The sequence below is a fragment of the Apteryx mantelli genome, chromosome Z (genome assembly GCF_036417845.1).
Source record: "Apteryx mantelli isolate bAptMan1 chromosome Z, bAptMan1.hap1, whole genome shotgun sequence".
NCBI classification, from domain to species: Eukaryota; Metazoa; Chordata; class Aves; order Apterygiformes; family Apterygidae; genus Apteryx; species Apteryx mantelli.
Window position 1 is genome coordinate 87,035,698 of NC_090020.1, and position 21,403 is coordinate 87,057,100.

The following is a 21,403-nucleotide window of genomic DNA, read 5'->3' on the forward strand; positions in this document are numbered from 1 at the left end:
CGCGGCCCAGCTGAGCGCGGGGCCGGGCGGCGTGGAGGCCGCTCGCCGCGACCGAGCGGAGCCGCTTCCCCTGGCGCCCTCGTCACCAGCGCCTCTCTCTCCCGTTGTTTGCGGCAGGCAAGGCGCTGACGTTCCTGCTGCTGCAGCCGCCCAGCCCCAAGCTGCCCGCGCACAGCACCATCCGCCGCACCGCCATCGACCTCGTCGGCCGCGGCTTCACCGTCTGGGAGCCCTACATGGACGTCTCCGCCGTGCTCATGGGGCTGCTGGAGCTCTGCGCCGACGCTGAGAAGCAGCTTGCCAAGTAGGTACCTCGCCCGGGCCGCCTTGCGCTCCTTCCTCCCGCGCTTCGCTCGGGTACGGGCAGCTGTCGTGTCCCGCAGGAGGGGGGGACTCCTGATGCTCGGAGCGCTGTGGCTGAGCCAGCGCCGCCTGACTTGGAGCTTCGAGCCTGCTTCGGTCTCGCTCGGTCCGTGGGCTTGGGCGGCGCCGGTGGGTGACCCCCGAAGGGAAGCTCGCGCGGGTAGTAAGTTTGAGAAAACACATGAGCTGGGCACTTTTAAACACTTAAAACACTGAAATATGTCCTTTTTATTTATTTTTTTAAAACATAATATCTTTTCACCCCTTCTGAAACGTAAAGCTGCACATCATTTACTGGGGGCTCCTGAGAAGCCATGCAATATTTCCACCAATATGTCTCAATACACGGAACTTTTTTCCGTGGTTTTGCAAGCCATCGCGCTGGAACATGAGTTATTTTGGGCAGTATGTTTTGGAGAAGGTGGTTACTTTGTTAATGGCATTGCTAAATTCGTCTGTGCAAGATCATTGTTCATGGCGATCTAGGTTTTTGTTTTTCTCACTTAAATTCAGTTCACAAAGATAGCATCAAGATAATTTGTAGATTTAACGATTACTAAGAAATCGTAAACTCGATAGACCACTATTTGTCTCCTGCATCAGAGAACAGCTTACAGTGTCCTAAACGAAGGTCTCGATGGTATGCTGTCTTGTACGTATTCCAACCTCTTTCAGATAAAATCATCTTTCAGTTAGATATTTGTAATTGGGATTAAAGCGGGGTGAGAAATTTCTTAAGTCTGTCACTTTGGTGTAAAGCGCACACTAAAAATGTAATACTATTTATATTTTCCGTGCATGGAACGCCAAATATATTTATGCTCCATTTAAAAATCACTAGATTTCTACAACTTCAAATCATGTCTACACAACATTGTAATAACTTGTCTATAAAACTCAAGACAACCATATATTCTTACTAAAATGTGTTTTTAAAAGAAAAAGTAGTTATTTCACTCAATATGATAGACTATGCTGATAAATTAAATAGAACGAAATAAGAATCAGTTCTCTGAATTTATTTGCAAATAATGCCATTATTATGCCTGCCCTATTTTAATGTTTGTTAAATCACAGAAAATTATTACCTTCATCTGTTCATAGGGTCGTCAGTTTTTCCACTGTTACCAGGCCAAGAAAATAAAATTTACAAGATCGGAGTTGACAAATTTAAGAAAAACTCAGTTTAATCTTTCATAAATAGTGTAGTTATTTTTCCAAGTACAATATATGGTTTGAAAGATGATCTTCGTTTATTTTTTTACCGATAAATATCCAAGTGAATACACTGCTAGCATATTACCTTTCTGTTTGATTTCTTAGCATGGTAACTGTTGCTTTTCTGAGGGGGAACCATGCCGGTAAGGACAGAAGCGCCTCGGAGCCGGGAATGTGGGGCCCTGCTGCGGCAGGACTCGGCACCTCCACGCGGCGCCGCGCACCTCTCCTCCCGCCTCTGTGGTTTCAGCCGGCGCTCGTGTGCGCAACAAACGCTTGCTGCCTTTTTTAAAATAAATCCCCTTGCTGTGGGAGCTGTTCCCGCTCCAGGCGCCTCTGCCGGGCGAACGGGGCGGACTGCACTGGCGCCTGGCCGCTGGAAGGAGCTGCGGGCCAGGGAAAAACTAACCTCAGACTCTTCTGCTTTTCTTATTGTCTAGCTAGTATCCTACAGCATCCATATTACAGGTAAGTATGTACCTAGCATCTACATGAATGTGTATCATCACATGGGATTTGGGCAGGTAAAAGGGATGAGGATGTGTTCACGGGAGCATGAGATAAGAAAGTAGGAAGGTGTTGCTAAGAAAAAAGGAGAAAACGGGTATCAAGATGAATATTGTTGGCGGGGCAGAGGATATAAAATCAGCGTTAAGAAAGAATGGGAAATATATTAGGAAGCAAGTTGTTCAAGGCCTGAGATTACGGACCGTGAAGAGGGCGGCAGGAGACTGCGTCTACTGGAAAATCAGTTTAGCTTAATTTGATAAACCGTGAGGCTTTCTGGTTCATGTATTTTAATGACTGCCTTTAGTGCAATTACAGCTCAAATATTTTAGCAAAACAGTTTATATTTAAGCTGTAAATACTTTATGCGTAGCCTCCTACCTGCAGTTTATTACCTTGTGTGCTGCTTAGTCTCGCCGTGAGCACGGTGCGAGTGACACAAGGAGGACCCGTGTGCTGGCCGTGCCCCTTCCCGGCGGCAGTGATTACCTAGGATTAAAAGTCCCGGTTACCCTGACGTACCGCAGGGGACCTGCCGCGGTGCGTGCGCGTTCAGGTAGGCTCGTTGCGCTGAGCTGGATCCGCCAAGGGCAGCCCATGTGCTGTGCCACGTCGCGCCGGCCCGGCCCTCCGTCGCGGCAAACCTTCGCCCTCTTGCTCCGCTCAGCACCGGCTGCGTTCGGACACTCATTAGCACCCCGACCCACCTAGTAATTATGGCTAAATGTATAAGTGATGCCATCAGGATGACCTGCATCATAAAAGTAGTCTTACTCATTTTGCATTAAGAAAGCTGAACTCTTAAAATTTAGCTTTTTTTTTAATGTATATGGTTTTGCAGGAGATGAGTAGTATTTCTGTTGAGTATCCACAGACTTTATTATCTGAGGCCCAAATGCAATAAATTTCAATTTGGGACCCGATTCTCACATGAACAGTCTCTACTCACACCATTAATCTGATTAATGGCAGCCGGCGTATTTGCACGGTAAAGGGTTCTGCAGTATAGCCCTTGTTTTTATTGTTGTTTGTTGTAAAATTGATCATCTTGTCTCAAGTTTACTCTAAATCTCTATCTGAATAGATTTTATTTTAAGAAAGTTCCATCTACCCCTATCTTTTTTCTTTGTTTAGTTTTTATCACGTAATGCAAACCACTTAAGATAAACTTGCAAAAGAAGAGGTTGTGCTTTGTATTAAATAAAATGTAGTAAATATAAGAAGCAACCACAGTGACCTGTTTCTATAAAATAAAATGATGATTCTATGCTTTATATAGTCAACACTTTTTTTGCTTTTAATGTAAAACCTTGACAAATATTAGTAACTGTACAACAGTGCTGTCGAGATAAAATTTTCAGGGATAGGTACACAGTTCTTGCGTAGGAACAAATTAATCCCCAAACATCCCGCTCCTGTTGTGGGACGAGGATTGCCTTATTCTCCTTGTCTCATCTGGAATCTTTCTGGAGATGATGTGTTGCTCTTCTTCAGCAAATATAAATTGGGCAAATACAAATTTAGTACTTATTTGCTTGTCAGTATGGATTAATATTATAGTATTAGTGTTGCAGACATCCACTTAGAAAATAACTGTTACTAAAAATATTTACATCTATTAAGCAATAACTTTCATCACAAAATGTAGAAAACAGTGCTTTCTTTTCTGATAGAACCTCGGTAACCTTTTTGTCATTAAGTAAGTTAATATTCTTAAATTCGTAGGCTGTTTTTGCATTCAGAGTTCTGAATTTGGAACATGTGCTTATGGGCTGTGTTTACATGCAGAACAGAAACAAAATCTTTAGCGCGTGTGAACGGCGATCACGCTGTGTATTTCGGTAGAGCTTTCCTGATTTGCACCAATACAGTGCTTTCCGTTTGGCGTTCCAAGCACTGTGTGAATGTTCATTAGTATTTTAAACGTTTCAGGTTTAATTTTTATTTTATATAGCGTTTTCTACATAAGGAATGTCACTAATTAGAATATTAAGTGTTAATTGGTAAACTACTCATTAGTGAGGAAATAATTTCATTCCGAAAGGAAGCCTTTATACTTGGTCTTTGAAATTTTCTTTGCAAGGTTTTTGCTTTGGAAAAAAAAAACCTCGCAGCTGAAAATGCAGAGGTCATAGCTGATTATTTAGGTATTATTTTTACTGTATTTCTTTTCATAAAAGAGAGGTTTTCTTTTCAGCAAGTAATATTTTGTTTTGTGGAATTGCTAATGTCTCTCAAAGTTTCTGGATACATCCTGAAGCATGTGGGAGAAGAGTGTTTTACATTACTGAAGAGGTAAATGTCCGTAGTACTTTAAACTGCAGTAGGTCAGTAATCAAGTGAATAGTCGTATGCATATATAATCGTGTGGTTAGAATAAGGAGGGGATTTGGTTAGCTTATATATGTTCTTGTTTATAGTACTAATATAGTAATATAAGTTTGGATACTAAAAAAAACTGAGGGAATTTATATCCTTAAAGAATTACCAGTTTTTCATTTTATTCTAAGCCTGTTATTTGCTAAATTTACAGTAAAGGTTGTTCTTTTATATGACACGATATGAAACTGTAGAACAGCCTGATAATTAGAAATATTTTTAATTATAAATATTATTCTCAGTTGTTTAAACTATGTATTCGTATTTTTAGATACTTTTTTATTTTTGTCAAGAAATTCTTTTGTAGAAATAACATTTAGCACCAGGAGTACTTTTGGAAACCCATATCATTTAACCTAAGAATTCATTTTTTTCCTTTCAGAGCTTACAGTTCTACAGTGCTATCTTATGAATATATTTATAAATGTTTGCTAGTAAGCGCACACACGTTATAAATGATGCATACAATAAGGGACTGACGGGGTTTGCCTTATTCTCGTGTATGCATCTTATCATCAATCTGTAGAAGTGTTGAGATTTATAACTTTCTTTTACATTGTATAAAGGTAGACATTACCAATTTTTTATAGCGTATGTAATTTCCTCAAAATTTTGAAGAATGAATGATTGTTGTGTTGGGAGTTAAAGGAGAAATACGTACAAATTGGATGAATGCTGTTGTTTGGCTGACCGTCCATCTTTTTTTTTTTTTTAGTTTGACAAAAGAAGACAAAATATTTTACCTTCCCATAGAGTCTAATAAGTTCTAGCATATTTAAATGTAGACTTACATAAACCAAGTGAATACAGTTCTGCAGAAGGTAATTTTCATCTTGCTGTTACATCCTCAGCTGTCATAAAGATTAGTATGGCGCTCTGTGCCCAGCGCGTGGAATAAATGAATGTATCAGCATATAGCCTTGAGGAGCCCCGTGCAATTTCCATCATGATAAATTGCATAATAAGCGAGAAAGTGTTTGCTTATTAATCCATAACAAGATTTAGATTGAAAATGGCCTGTTACGTCCGTGACAGGTACAGTAGTGGCTGCCGACAGACCACGGCGGAGTGGAGCAGAGCAGTGGCGTGTGCTTTGTGTCGAGCTTGTGCCTTTAAAAAAAAAAAAATCCCATTTATTGACCAAAAAAAGCAGTATTTTCCCTTTCCCCCCCCCTCTGAATTAAGTAAATATCTGAGCTGAAATCCAAAGCTTGGTATCTGTAACTGCTGCGCTCCCCCAGTTCAGCCCGGCCCCCGCAGGTTACACGGCGCGAGGCAGCCAGGCTGCGTGGAGCTGCTCGCTCGTGAGGATTAGGAGTATTTTTCTAGCATTAATTAGGCTTTGATTTTTTTGGCATGGGTGACCGTAGGGATCAGTGTTGCCTGTAATTTTTGCTCTTTGAGTTACAAGCTGCAGCTTGATGTAGATTACGATATAATGCATCAAAATTAACAACTGAATTCTAATTTGTCTGTATATTTATCTGTGCACTAAAATAGTTAGGTTGTATCTCTTTAGGTTTGACTGTGTGTGTTTGAGGGAAAACTTTCCTATACTTCTACATTCGTATAGGTTCTGTCTATGAAAGTGCAGGAGACGTGGTGGGGGCTTCCACAGTTTGCAAATCCAGCGGAAGAGCCATAGACTGTAGCCTTAACGGGAGCTAAAGCTGAGATTTTTTTTTAGAAGGAGAAGCGTGCCCTGGGCACGTGGTCCCGGAGGTGGCTGGGCAGGTTATACCGTGTGCCGCAACGGAGCGCGGCTCGGCCTCGGAGCTGCTTTAGGCGGCGGGGTGGGCATGCAGAGCCGCGGCGGCTCCCGGTGGCCTGCGGAGCGGGATGCCCAAGGCGATGCCGTTCCGAATGTGAACTCCTCTCCGTTTTATTTGGCCATTGCTTCAATCCTGCCCAGGTAAACTATTATTATTATTTTATTTATTTATTTATTTATTTATTTTAAGGTGCCTTGCTTCTGAGGCTTCTGTTCGGTAAGAAAATGCACCGGTCCTCCCCTCTTCCCCTTCCCCTTGCCTCAGAGCATCGAAGCGGCGCTGGGAAGCGCAGGGGGGACACAAGGCTGGGGGGCCGCTTTGCGGAATAACCGCTGTCCCGAGGAGGCGACTTGGGCCGTGTCTCCGAGCGCTGCAGCAGCTCTGCTGTAAAACCAGCCCTCTATGATCTCCATCTCGCATTGCTTTCCCGAGGTTTTCTCTACCTGGGCGATGATCACGGCTTGTTTAATATGTCTTTGCTAAATAAAATTAAAGAAGCTCATTATCTTTTATGCTGAAATTACACATTTTTAGTCCTATAGAGTTGAAGTTTTCATCTGGCGTTAGCTTATGAGCGTCGAGAAATTTAGAGAACAGATTCCTAGATTTTCTGTTCACCACCATCGAAACCTTTTCCATCTTCCTCCTCTTCTTAGATATCACCTTAAATTCTCTCCATTCCTCTTTCTCAGTATTCCTTTTCCTGTTGATCCCAAATTTAGATTAAGCGTGAGTATTTGTATTAAAATACAGCAGACAGTAATTGCTGCGAGTAGTTTGGAAAGCCGGGTTCTCAGATGCAGAAGAATGGTGTGCCGAGGAGCCTAATGGCTGGAAACAAGGTCGGTCTTCTGGGTGTCTGTGTGTAAAGTCTTTCATCAGCCTTCTGAAATGAAGATGCAAAATGTTTGTGCTTTCAAGAAGCTTTCATGTTTCTATGGGAAAACACCGAAAACCTTTTTTTTTTTTTTTTTTTTTGTCCTTAGTGTTTCTTCCTGTTAAAACTTCATTATCTTTTTCTCTGTGGCTTCACGCTCCGAAGCTCTGTTGCTTGTCCCTGTGGTGGGAAATGTTCTCCCCCCTCGCCGCTGGTCGGAGCTCTGTGCCCCATCCCAAGCAGCAAGAGCTGAAGCCTTCCACTTTGCCCGTGCCCTCCTCCCCCGCCGGCTCTGCGGCGATTCGAGCGGCCGGAGCCCATGCTCCTTCCGGCTGCTGGAAACGCTGCCGCCTTCTTCGGGTCCTCGCCAAAGTGAGCCGCTTGGTGCTGCGTCGTCCGCACAGCTCTTTCTTCTTTAAGAATCAGCTTTTTAAACACATCCACCTCATTTTTCAACAAATAAATTAAAATTACTCTGAAATTGTGATAGGCATATAAAGCATAAGTCCTAAGCATATAAACAGCTATCTGCTAAAATACTCTATATTTCCTTGAAAACATTGTTCAAATAGTGTATCAGTTTCCAACAATTCCAAGAAGGTCGAATTACTGAAGTTACTGGTGAGAGTGACTGCGTTTCTTGGTTGGGAAAGAGTGCAGGCAGAGCAGCACAGCACTGCTCGAGCCGTTCAATTCAACAGCTTCTTTGGGGAAAAAAAAACCTCAATTCTGAAATTCTGCAGGGAATTTCAATGTCAGGAAATGGACTTTTCTGTGATTATCTTGTGGGGAGGTGTTTTTTTTTTTAATACAATATGAGCATGAAGTCTATTGATTCTTGAAGGGCGTGATATTTGGATAAATTCAAGTAGGCATAATATTTATTGTTAGCAACTCAAATTATCACAATATGTTTTAAAATAACCTTTTGGCTATGTGTCTTTCAGTCAATTCCACACAATTACTTAAGAATCTTAAATATTTTTGTACATTTTAAGAGTATCAATTTCTATCTAAATGCAAAGTAATGAAAGACTAAAACGGGATAAATCTTGAAAATGGTGTCCCAATATATTAACATTTTTTCAGATGAACTGTTATGAATAAAATTACTTAAATAAGGTATATAAACACAAAAACAAAAAGCTAACAGAGAGCTTCAAACTGTACCTACTAATAAGAATCAGCTTTTCTTTAAGAAATCAGATAAAAAGTACAAATGTAAAACTCAATTAAACAGAGTATTTAAATGCAGATTTTCCGCTTCTGTGATTGATTTGTTATTTAAATCAGTCCGTAGTGCTCACAGTTGCACAGACACATGCTGGTCGCGCTCCTGGAGGTTGCAACCGCCAGGTTAAGATGCTCTAACCAAAAGGAGCTTTTGTTACGTCCCAGCAGTGCTGCTCGATTACTGTGATTTCCTGAGGATTTGTGCTATTGCAGCGTGTCAGAAAAACTCCTCTAAAAAATAATGCTACGAGAACAGCACTGATTATGTTAAAAGAAAAAACAGGGCTGTGGGTTCCTCAAATTCCATATTAATGGAATCAAAGCAAAAGCAATGCCATTTCTTAACTGAAAAAATGGGGATGAAGATTATATTTCTGGTGTTGATATTGTCACGTAAAAAGATCCCAGAAATCCCTTCTTGAGGCAGAGAACAGAATTCGCATCAGTGGGAGGAATCGTGTTCTTATTAAACCGGGTTTGGGGCATTTATGCGGACGAGCGCAGGAGCTGCGCTCCTGGTCTTCAGGAAAAGGAAGGGTGGCTCGTGGGCAACACGGAACGAAAATAGGAGTCTGAAGTAGGACACGGTTGGGTTAGGTGTCTGTTACGGAGAATTTTCTGTGGCCTCTGGTTCAAAGAGCAAAAATGTGATATGTAGTAACTATTATTCAATATTTTGCAAAGGTAACTGTCATCATCCTGGCTTCGTAGGCGGCGGTAAAGACTGGTGATTTTTGCCAAGGCCATGTATCAAGGTTGTGTCAGATTTGTGCAGGATAATGACTTTCTGCCTCCAGAAATTTTCCTTTTCCTGATGTACTCTTTTCTGCCCCGATCCAGGTGTCCGATTAGCTGGTTTTCATTTGAGGCTTAGACACCTCACTGCTCCATGGGCTTGGTCCGGGGAGCGTCCAGAATATAATTCGGTCCGGCTATTGCTAGTTAGCTGAAATTGTCTGTGCAAGAGCTGCGCTACAGCTGGAGACTGCTCGGAGTCCTCGGAGACGAAAAGGGTTGAAAACGGCTCGGCTAGCATGGAGCTTCGTATAATGCCCTTCCAGAAACATGCTCCTTGCGATACGGCCGTATTTTTATCATAGATCGCTACTAAAATGAAACTTTTTCTCTTTTTTTTTTTCTCCCTTAAATATATGATTTTAATAACCTGCTTCTGTACAACAGATGCATTGTCTCAGCCTCATGCAAAATTACCACTGTCGCGCTGTGATTCGGCTCAGGTGCAGCCCGTCTCTGCAGCCGTGGCAAAGTTACCTAATTATTTCATCTCAAATCTCCTGTCCGCAAAATGGAGATGATGCCTCCTCCCGCCGCCGCTGCGCTCAGTGAAGAGCAGGTGGCGTTTGGGCGATCGCCGGGGCTCGGCGGAGGGGAGCCGAGAGCCCGGAGCGGGTCAGCTGGCGCGGGCCCCCTTGTTTCCCAGCTATTGCAAGAACCTAACACTCTGCAAGCTTTAACCGGTGGTAAAGGTGTTGGGTTTAGGTGCTTCAGCGCAGTCATTTAGTACCGGTTTTAGATGCCTTGGGGCTCTGGCTTCCCCGCCAAAGGCCCCAGGGGCCGAAGCGGCGCTGGCGCTTAGGCTCACAACGCGGAAAGGGCAGCTTCAGGCCAGATTTCCTGAATGACGCAGCCAGCGAGAACCAAGCTGCGAGAAATTGGCTAAAAGCCGTGTGGGAAAAGCACAAATAACCTGCGGTAGGTAACCTGCACGCTGGCGTTGCACCTGCTTGTGTTTCGTTCTGCGGTCCGGGGGCAACTGCCCTGGAAGGGGACGTGCCGGCCAGCTGGCCCCGCGCCGCGGGGGTTAATCCCCAGCCGCGCGCTCCCACTGCGGAGCGATGCTAATGAGTTAGCAAAAAGCCTGTTGCTTTGGGGGAAAACACAACGCTTTAGCAAGCATTGCATGAGGGAAAGTACTGCCGGCGGAAACGCACAGCCCTCTGGCACGCAAAAGCGTGGCGTCGGCTTGGAGGGCTGCGCTGCTCTCAATGGAGTCGAACTTCGTGGCATCGTGTTCCTCGTCCTGCGTCTCATAGTTCTTATCTGTATAATTCTTACATAATTTTTTTAAGTTGCCTACAAATATGCTTTTACAAGTAAAAAGTTAAGGAAACATCTTTATAATACTGTTGCAGAGACTTTATTGGTTTCCAAAATCTGTGTTTTTAATGCAGGTAATGGTGGTGAGGAAAGGGAAGGAAAACGATGGTAGACTCTGCTTTGTGTTTTTGTGAAGCCAGGCTATAAAATGCTAACGCCTGCCTCGTCTTGCAGTTGCTCCAGACAAATAGTTAATTTGGCAGTGAACATTTTAACCACGGTGAAGTTCTTTGCAGCAAAGTGTTTTGTTTGTAGGCTTTCAGAACATAAAATCAGAGGTTGAATATGGAATGCAATAAGATATTTGGGTTTTTAAACTTATTTTACTCTTTCTCTCCCCCAAATCAGTAGAATAGCAGTGGGGAGAAGCAAACCCTGCAGACAGGGCCAGAAAGGACAACCGCAGCGCGCTCGAGGAAATGGCATGTCGCTGATTTTCTCTTACCCACGTTTTCTGACGTGTTCTCTGGTTAAAGTGTTGAAAAAAACTTTCATACTTTCTATCCTGCCTCTGAAAATGTAGATTTCCTCCAGTCCCACTTGCAAATAACATTGATCTGAAGTCTGGGATAATCTGCTGCTGAAGGCAAAACATTTTTCTGTTTTGGCCCAAAAGATGAGACGATCTCGAACATTAGCAAAGCGAATAGACAGACTGACTTAAATATTTCTGAGGACTGAACAAACGTGCTGATGCTTTTTCCCTGCGATTTTGAGTCCTGTAGGTGTGGACTGCCCCTGGGGTTTGTAACGCAGCGGGATGCAAAGGTGGTGTTGTATTGGGGGGCCGAGCAGCGCCGCTGCGAGCAGCAAGGCTGCACGGGGGAGCGGAGGCTGCCGCTGCGGAGGGGGCACCTGCTCGTGGTCCCCGGCTGCACCCGCCCGCCACTAGCTTCGTGTGCCTTCCCGGTAACGGTGCTGAGCTCTGTAATGAGCCGTGACCTGCGTAACTGGGCCATCCCGCGCTCAGAAATACGCAGTGTTTTTCCAAAATTGCAGATCCTTGATAAGGTTATTGCACTGGACTGGTGCAGGTTTTATTGAATGTATTTTTATCTCATGTCCGTCTGTTAAGGTATTAAACCATCTAAAATCACATTGATAGCAGAGAAGGCTGTAGATTTTATCTTTTTTTCATGTAATAAAAACTATCTTGCATTGTTAACATGCACTTAAATGACACAGTTACTTTAACAAAAAGCTTCAATTTTATTCACGCTTAGCATTCACATATGCTTGTAATATAAACAGCTGAGGTGTAGAAATTCCTTTAAACCTCGATGCCTTTTTGCTTAGCCAATTAGTGCTGCTCATATATATATGTGTATGTGTGTGTATATACATATATATGTGTGTATATATACATATATATATGTATGTATGTTCTGGAAAAGCAGTCTTCCAAGTCTGCAACACAGGAGAATTCTGGCTTCATCTCTGATCTTCAAAAACAGCGATTGCTGATCGCTGAGCTTAGCAGTATGCAGAAAACTACTTTGTTTTCCCAGAAAAACAGTAAACCTGAATGTGTTCTTTACAAGTTAATACTTTTTTTTCATTACTTAATCTCCAAGAAAAGTAACTGACCCTCTGTGGCTTCTCCACTGCGCTGGTGCATGTTCTGCAGTTTCCTCCCCAGACTCGGGGCTTGCGGTTTTCTGTTTAGGTCGGGCCTTGCTGGGGGCCAGAGATTCCTGCTGCAATACCGTGCCGGTTTTCTTGTTGAGGGGCTTTTGGCTAAACCCAGAGCAGGAAGGCTTGGTGCTGCTCAGCTGAAGGGCAGCGTGAGCCCTGAACGCCTAAATCCTCATCCCGTCCCCAAATAAGCAATAGCCCATCGGGGCGGGTGCTCTGTGCAGAGAGGCTGCGGGGAGGAGAGGTCTCCGTGCGTTCCCGCGCACGGCGGGACCTGCGGGAGCTGCTGCGTCCTCAGGAGGCTGGTTGATGCCGGGAGCCAGGCAGTGAGCGTAAGAAACCACCTGCTGTTGTGCTGTGTTTTCTTTATTTAAAAAAAAAAAAAAAAAGTGATTTCTAGGGCTACTTCTTGGTGAAAGTGTGGCCGTAACAGCAGGATTTGCCAGGCTATATATTACATTCAATTTTAAGATGTTCTAGAGCTGACGGACAGTGGTTTCTGGCCTCTCTTTCCTTGCTACGGTAGTCATGTCGGAGAAAGTTTTCTTTGTAGGCTAGGTTAACCATTCAAGGTTAGTCTCGGTGAACACTGGTTCCCAGCTGTTCTCCCCTCTCCTGTAGGAGCCCTGATCTCCACGGTGGAGCGTGTTCTTCCCCCTTCTCCCCGTAGCTCTTTTCCTACCGTTTTTCTCCTGTGCCGCCGCTATCTTTTGCGGGTGAAACGTTGCCTCCCGTGGAGGTGTGGACGCCTCCAGATAAGACGCATCTCCGTATGAGCTTGGGTTAGCGCATGCAGGAGGTTGCTAGTCCAGAGGGGTGGCTGCGTTTTGGGCGTGTGCAGAGGGAAAGTTGTGGGGGCCTGTGGATGCGCAGGCAGGAAGCTTTTGTAGCGCTGCTGCATGACGTCCAAATAGCCTAACAGACCTGCAGTCTGCTAGGACAGAGGGAACGGTGATAATTACAATAGCACATTGTAAAGAAGGAAACTTTCAGACAAAAACAGCCAATCTATCTTGTCAGGGAAATGTATTCTGTCATTTACCAAATACTAGATTTTTGAGGGGGAAGGGGGTTAATGAAGTTATCTATTACTTATTGTTTGTTGCATTTACCTTGTCACAGCAAATAAAAACACTGTGTATGGAAAAGTTGGATGCAGATTAATCCCTTACTGTTAATTGGAGGGTTGCAGTGTTAGAAATTATGAAGAGCATTTGAATAATTTCAGGAAGTAGAAAGCATAAAGTATGGGGTTGTCTGTCTTCACCTTAATATCCTTATCATGCATTAAAGAAAATCTAACTGGTTTAATGGTTCTAGTTCTTCAGGAAGCTTCTTGCTTTACTCCCCTGTAACCAGTGCTTAGCTAAATGAAGTAGAGTTACTGTGAACAGCGTATTTTTCAGCCTGCTTTTAAAATTTTGTGAAAGAATAAAGCAAACGCTTTGGAAGACATTCTTTATTTGCCTTGCCCTCAGTTTTGTGATATGTATTCAACACATACAGATAATTTGTTAACAAGGCCTTTTTAACACTTTGGACAGATGCACACACCGTTTCCAATCTTCACGGTTAATTATTCGATTTTGTGCGTGATGCTAGAACACCCTGACTCCTAATCGCCGCTCGTTGTCGGGAGCCCATTGTATTCGAGCTGTGCGAGTGCTCCCGGCGACCTTGAGCTGACATTATAAGCTGTGTCTAATCTCCGCGCTCTATATTTCTAACGCCTCTTTTCTTCCCCCCTTTGTCCGGCGCCTGTTTAGCATCACAACGGGGCTGCCGCTGAGCCCCGCGGCCGACTCTGCCCGCTCGGCGCGCCACGCGCTCTCGCTCATCGCCACGGCCCGCCCGCCCGCCTTCATCACCACCATCGCCAAGGAGGTGAGGGGAGCACTGCCCGGGCTGCCTGCGAAGCAGCAGCGCCCTCGGTTTTCCAGGTTTTCTTGTGGGCTTTGGCAGTCCGGAGTTATCAGACAGAGCTAAAAAAAAACAGACGCCCTTCCCTTCCGCCCCCAAAAGAAGGAAGACGAGTGTAATCCTTGCATTCCCAAACGCTGGTCTTTCGAATCACCCCCGCTCCATGACTTAAAAAATACTTGTTTTGTGATGCTATGTATGTATGTTTTGCGATGTATGATCCAAATTAATACTTCTGGATTGGCCATAAGATGTTTCATTCTTTGTAAATAGTATGGTTTTCAAAATGTAATTTTAAGTAATTACTATTTGAACTGAAATACTTTGGGCTGCCTTTTCTTTACCAACATCGTCTCAGACCTGATCTGATTAGCATTAGATGTTGGACTAGTTATTTCGCTGTACTAGCTGGGTCAAAAGCACAATCAGACTTGTGGGTGATGAGCAAACAGAAATCGTCACTGCCCGTGTGTTTTGGTTTCTCTTACATAAAACTGCTAGAAAAGTGGGAAAAAAAGGAAATATGTGGTGAGACTGCAGTACCCTGCAGGAGCATTCTCACTAGACACCGTAAGTGTGTTAGGAATTAGCAAACAGCACCCCGGTGAGCGTGGCTGAAGGGCGTTCAGAGGGTCCGAGTTCTCAACGCGCGTTCTTGCTCTTTGGTAGGTGCACAGGCACACGGCCCTGGCCGCCAACACGCAGTCCCAGCAGAATATTCACACCACCACCCTTGCCCGGGCTAAAGGAGAGATCTTGAGAGTCATCGAAATACTGATTGAGAAGATGCCTACCGACGTGGTGGACCTCCTTGTGGAGGTAAGACTGGTGTGCCACGTCTGTCTGTGGGTTTGATGCAGCAGTGAATAATGTATTGGCCTGGAAAGCAATTGTAGGATTTCTTTCCACAGGGAATGCCATTTTGTTTTTCTCAGAAATCTTAAAAGATGAGAAGGAAACATTTGTAGAAGAACTTGGTGGGGTGAAGCAAAAGAGTGATACCAAGGGATAATGCTTGACTCGCCTCCTGTTCTATTTTTTGCCTTTATTTGCTGTTAGAGAAATTCCTTTCTCCGGAGGAACTTGTAAGAGAGTATGTTTTCAGAAAGTAATAGAGAGGAAAGGATGGGTACTTTTCAGCATGGTTAAAGACAGAGTTCCAGGCATGGGGCTCAAGTAAAAGGAGCTGCTAAACAGGGAAGTGTGTGTGAGAGAAGAACAGAATAGTAATCTTATTCCTGTAGGTCATATAAAAAGAAGGTGAAAAAGAGGAAGAGGATAGATCAATTTTATATAGGTCATCATTGCTGGAAAAAAAATGAGCAGGAGAATTTGCTGGAGGTGTGGGTGTTCTCATAGCAGCAATACTTGAATGCACTGAGGAATCACACAGGCATTTGGGGGTATTGTATTCGTTGGTGCTGACGAATATTGTTGAAGAATGTCACAGATGATATAATCGATTCTTATCATTGGTATTGATGCTCAGAAGCCTTCTTCACAATAGAGCTACTTACAGGGCTCCAACAGCTAATGTTTACCAGTAGTTTTTTGTTTTATAACTATTTACTGGTACTCTGAATGTTTGCTTGAGTCGCCAATACCACTGCTATTGTAAACTCCATTACATGCAAGACAGGTTTTTGTTTTATCCCAATCATATTTTAAACTTAGATATCAAAGATGCATTCAGACACAGAAATTCTCTATTTTTACCTGTTCAGAACTTGTATTATGAAATACACACTGTGCTATGTTAAATGACTTTAACTTTTGTTTCCAAGGTTATGGACATCATCATGTATTGCCTTGAAGGATCTTTAGTTAAGAAAAAAGGTCTTCAGGAATGCTTTCCAGCCATCTGCAGGTAAACTCTTCCTTCAAGAATACTGTGAAGAAAAAGAAATTAGAAATATTTCCTGTTGGTGACCCATGGAGTAAAGCAATCTTTTGCATGATACTTGCTGCTTAAAACATCAAATGTGCAGAGTGTTTTTAGAGCACATATAAGCACTTTTAGGTTTTTAAATCTTGGTCACATCTGACAGAGATATGGATCAGAAAAGAAAAGCCTTAACAGGTCTTTGAAGTTCTAGTATGTAAAAAGTCCAAATATAGGAAAATGTTGTGCAATCTCTTGAAGAACTCTGTGCTGCTCCCCCTTCATACTTCCCAGCTGCCCCACTGGAGCAACCACAGAAGCTGGCCGGGTTGACTGCATAGCTGCCTTTCCAAGGATTTATAAACATCTATTTTTTTTCCTGATGCAACAATGATGATAATATACTTACCAAGTTAGCTTCTAGATTCCAGTATGCACAACCTGCTTGAATGAGTTAGTTGCCACGATAGTAGAGGTTGGGAAGCAAAGAAAATAAAATCAGGTCAGACTCCAACAGCCTAAAATAAGGGTTTGCTTTAGGGGATTTTGGGGGAGTTGGTGGTGGTGGGGTATTTCCAGTGCAGTACAGGCGTCCTGCGTTGTGTAAACTCTTTGAAGCTGTGATTGATTGTTAGTATAGTGAGACTAAACCATGAGCGGCAGGTTTAAGATATGCGCCCGAATAAGATTTGCAGGTGTGCCGAGGGTGCTGGGCTCTTCAAAGCCCTAGTTCACCTGCTTCCAGGGCATGATCTGCTGGCAGCAGCACCGTCCAGCAGCAAAGTGTGCTCTCACACCAAGAGTCTCGCCAAACAGCAGACCTATGTTGCATTCAGAAGGAAGACTGAGCCTGACTCTGTTTTGCTCTCCTGAACCTCCTCCAATGGAGAATTTTGAAAATACGTGTTATTTTGTCTATGGCAATAACCAACTGCTGTAATCCACCTAGTAGCTGACAACAGGGCGTAGCTGTAAGAAAACAGCTTAGATGTGCAGTTTTACACATATGTAAGCATGGCTGTAGGGCGCAAAGAGGAGGCTCTCATCTCCCGAATACGGATTTTCAAGGCCTTCCATGCTCTGCAGGCCTCCTGTGCTATTCACACAGCTCCGTAATACAGCCGTCCCATAGGAAAGATCAGTAAGACGGTGATAACAAGAAATACAAAGTACCAAATGCCTTCCCGTAACAGAGCCCTGCTTTTCCTGCTTTGCAATGGCTTTTCAGGTGTCCCCCAGCTAAGCAAGCTGTGCTCCATGCTTTTTGGCCTATCTAATGAGTAAGGCCCACGTTGCCATGCTGCAGGGTTGTCCTCTTCCCTTCATTGCCCACATCCTTTCGTCTACCTGCCCATCTGCCTGGTTCTCTCGGATGGTTAGAAATTGCATTGTAAAGTGCCTTTTTCATCTTCTTTTCGTCAGCATTTTTGAACAGGGCTCTAAAGACTTGGGCGAGCTCCTTGGTAGCTTTATGTTTGCAAAGGTTTTACTGCTCTCCCACTGGCATCTTTGAAAGATGAACAGAACCGGGACGCAGGGAACAAAAGCTGGACCTCAGCTAGCAGCTCGTGCGCGACAGGCCTGACCTTCTCAGGTTGCTAATTCATGTGGCAGGAAGTAGGACACAAAAGGTATTATCCGATTGTTTTTTAAAAACACATCACAGTGGATGCATGGGATTCAACTGAAATTAAACCTCCCAAAATCAAAAGAGCCCTGCTGGTGGCTTTAAAGCTGTCTCGCAGTCTGTTGTGTGTGTAACTTGTTTAGAAAGCGTTGAAAATTGTCGCTCTGTGGACATTGTCTATGGACATTATCTATGGAGATAATATGCATTAATTGCATAAAATCAAAGGGAAGGCAAAGTGTAGTAGCTTTCCTGTTTGTGTTCACCTTGCTGGTGGCTTGACAGGTTGGAGGACACTGGAAGATGCAAGCGGTAGTTCAGTAGCTGACTCCTCCTGACCTTCAAATGGAGTTGAGCATTATCAGTCATTTCTGTCTTGGAATAGTTCTACTTGGTTCTTAAAATGGTACTTTTAAATAATAAAATGTGATTTATAAAATGTGAACATTTACAGTATCTTTAGACTATTATAAATATCCCGGTTATACTATTAAGCTGGTACAACCAATAAATTAAAATATTCATCTGTCGAGTGTTACATTTTAACTTAATAAGCTATTAAAATAGAATAGTTTCAAGAAAAGAACTATTATCCTGTTGACAGATAAGATACTGATAGAGGTAATCTTCCTTCTTCCTGATACTTTAAAAGGCTTAACTTAAAATATAAGTGCAAGGGCAAGTGGGAATTAATGCAAAAAATCTCCCTATTTCAGTTTTACCTTTATAGCGATACGTTGTCTTAAAATTTTGTTAAATTACTAGCAATATTTCCTATTATACATAGTTATAGCCATTGTAAAAATGATACAGCACCCCACTGATCTGATCATTCAGCCCAATGGAAATTTTCATAAGATTTTAGCAAATCGTTGAATCTCTGGAGGGATTCCAAGTGGAAATACTTTGACATAATCCTATTAGTAATTCTTTAACATCCTAATGCTCTTTCTGCTGTACTGTATTATATGGACAGATGTTGTGATTAAATTGTTCAGCCGTCTAAATACTTCTACTAGGTGTGCAAGCTCTTCTTGCTCATACAAGATTATGGAAATAGCATATTGATAGCTATAAAGCCATACATTTGTTTGGTGCATATGCTGACTCTTTTGAAGTGATGTTCTAATTTTAGGAGAACAGTAAAACCTAGGGCCGTGAGCAGTGTGCTGGGTTAAAGCACCAGATTATCTTTCCTCCAATTTTTTCATCTTTTTTACTGTTGTACAAACGTGGCAGTCATGCTGTTAATTGCTGTGAACGTGACTCAGTCCCATCTGGTGGTGATGAGGTAAATCCATCACTATGCAACATATTTTATAGCATATGATTAGGGCGTATATTTGCTTTTCCCATAAGTGTTACTTTTTATAAGCGATTTTATTATCTTTTGGCATGTTCTATGCAAACTCATTTCTTATCAAAACAAAATAAAGTACTGAGTGAATCCAATGAATATGAAATATTTTTGATGTTTAAAAAAAATTTTTGAAGAATAATATTGAGGGCAGCATAATTCCGTTTGACTTGAACATTTTCCAGATTCAGCAGTTACATACATCTGAGTGGTCCCTGATGGAATCTGCTTGGTCATGTGATGTATTTAGTATATACTGTTGATTTAAAGCCTTCTGTATATTCTCACACAAGAAGCTGCATTAAGTTTAAAATAGCAACTATTTTGCCTTGCTTTTTACTAGGGAGCAGTCTTGCAGGAAGCGTTAGAACTTCAAGGGTTAGACAAAGCGAGCTTGTACATCAACACTGTGTACTGGGATTATTGCCAGGGTTTTGGAGACTAAAATTCAGGAAGTTACAGTCTAACGGTTTGAGGTGCTATTATGGTAATGCTCAAAGAAAGCCTGAAAAGCCTGATGCCCCAGGAGGGAAGGAAAAAAGAACACAATGTGAAATATGACTGAAGAACAGCTAAAACGCAGTCCAGACCCCTCTGACTAATTGCAGGATACTGAAGTTCTAAACTAAGATTTAATAACGGTGTCATGATATGAAACAAATTGTTTTTAGTGAACATTTAACTTGCCTTTTTTGCACTGTTTCTCCTCTTTATGAATCCAAACAGAAGTCTTTAATTACAACAAAGTGCTAAAATCTGATGAATTTAATGAAACTTGATGATGAACTCATGACACTTGTAATTTTAGAAGGCCAAAAGAATATTACCTCTATAAACCGTACCTCATAGATGGCTCACAGCGTTTAAAAGTCCTGACCCCGAAAATAAACTCTGATAACTCTGTGATGTTCTACACAAAAAAAAAAAGACATTAGACGTTAAAAGTACAAAACTGCATAAAATTTTGAAGAAACGAACCCAAAGATTCACTTACATCCATCAAACCAGATATCGTCGCTGTTGCAGCTGAGCACGGACACAGCATGCCACTAGTGAGGTCTCCGTTTCATTGCTTGCCCCCGCCTCCCTCTTGATGTTTGGGAAGAGAGTCAGGTTTTTCTCTGGGTTTGCTTTTGAGGACTCGGTTGAGTCCTTAATGCCGAACTCTTCGTGCATCTGCCGTGCAAACTTGCCGTCCCCACAGTGTCCCTGACGAGCGTCCCGGCGCTGTCAAGGCAGGGCTCCAACCTCAGAGTTGCCACCTGCATTTTGTCGAGCGGCTGCAGTCGTTCTTACAAAGTCTCTTGAAACAGGGAAGTTTGGCTTTGCTGGGGGCTTTGGTTTTTGTTTGCTTTCCTGTTGCTGTGTTGAAGGTGACCTGGGCATCTTTGTGGGTGTCAAATCTTCTTTTCTGCTGTTTTGTAATTAATGCATAAATATCTTTGACAGAGATTCATGGAACGTTTTTGTTGTGAAAATGACTGCTTGGCTTTTCTTCCACTTTCCGCAGTCGCTTTTCTCACATGCTGCAGTAGAAGCAGCAACGATCTTACTTCTTTCATCAACTAGTTCTGTCAATAGTGTCAAAGCAAGAGAACTTCAGCTGTACATTATAAGTTATTTTTGTCAAGTTTTAAGTTAACGTGGCTGTGACAAGCTGAACCGATGGTATCTTTGCTAGCAAGTCAGGCTGTTGCTAGCCCACGATTGCGTGAATAAACACAGACTGTCCGAGCCCAGCCTCAACACTCCTACTTCCAACTATTTCCTGTTTCCTATTTCCAGTTTCCTATTTCCCTGCTTGCAAAATGCTTGGTGGAAGAAGAAAGATCATTTTTGTAGTCAGTCATTAACACCATTGGTTTATGCTAAATGCCCCTGCTGCAGCGTGATTTCCAGGCGCTTAGCCTATTCCACGACCATCTGCTTTAACATCGCTTGCAAGCGTCGAAGCAGGTCCCTGCCGTCCACCTTTGAGCTGTGACTCATGCTGCAGGTGAGGTGGAGCTAGGGCTGGAAGAGCTTGCTGCAGGCACAAGGATCAGAAGGGAAGGCTGGGCCACGTTGCCCTTCATCTTAACATACACAGTTTTCATTTTCAAAAGTTGGGAGGGAAGCGTATGTCCAGGTTACAGCTCATTTTTTAATTTGGAGCATTATCTTGTATCAGCAGTATCAGCATCGTTAATTTGGTTCCACCAGAATTCCTCAAAAAATTAAGTTGTCTTTCGGCTGACTAAAGTTTCTTTTAAAAGCAATGATAGATCCGCACTCAGAGCACAGGTTCCATTAAGGTGCCAGCTAGGGTATGAATGCATCAGCTAGACTTGCCAAAAAGAATTGGTAGTATAGTCTAAATATATATTGGCATATCATTCTCTATTAAATTCTACCCTATAGAGGCTTAGAAAGTGATGCAAAGGATTAAAATATTTAAACGCATAGGTGGTTGTCACAGTGCTAAGCTAACTGAAGGATAAAGATTGAGACTAAAGAGTTGACAATTGAGTGTCAG

The 21,403-nt window shown here is 42.9% G+C and overlaps 1 protein-coding gene across 7 annotated transcripts in view; it reads left to right on the plus strand.

The window, feature by feature from the left end:
* The window catches only part of WDR7 (WD repeat domain 7), a 174,695-nt gene that overhangs the window by 113,398 nt on the left and 39,894 nt on the right, over window positions 1-21,403 (plus strand). For 5 of the 7 annotated variants that reach the window (XM_067316401.1, XM_067316402.1, XM_067316403.1 and 2 more), the window contains exons 21-24: window positions 118-304; window positions 13,869-13,986; window positions 14,692-14,841; window positions 15,807-15,889. In XM_067316401.1, coding sequence (XP_067172502.1) covers window positions 118-304; window positions 13,869-13,986; window positions 14,692-14,841; window positions 15,807-15,889 — 538 coding nt within the window. Of the gene's footprint in view, window positions 1-117; window positions 305-876; window positions 913-13,868; window positions 13,987-14,691; window positions 14,842-15,806; window positions 15,890-21,403 lie in introns of those variants that run through there. The other 2 variants (XM_067316407.1, XM_067316408.1) reach the window with 2 other exon arrangements.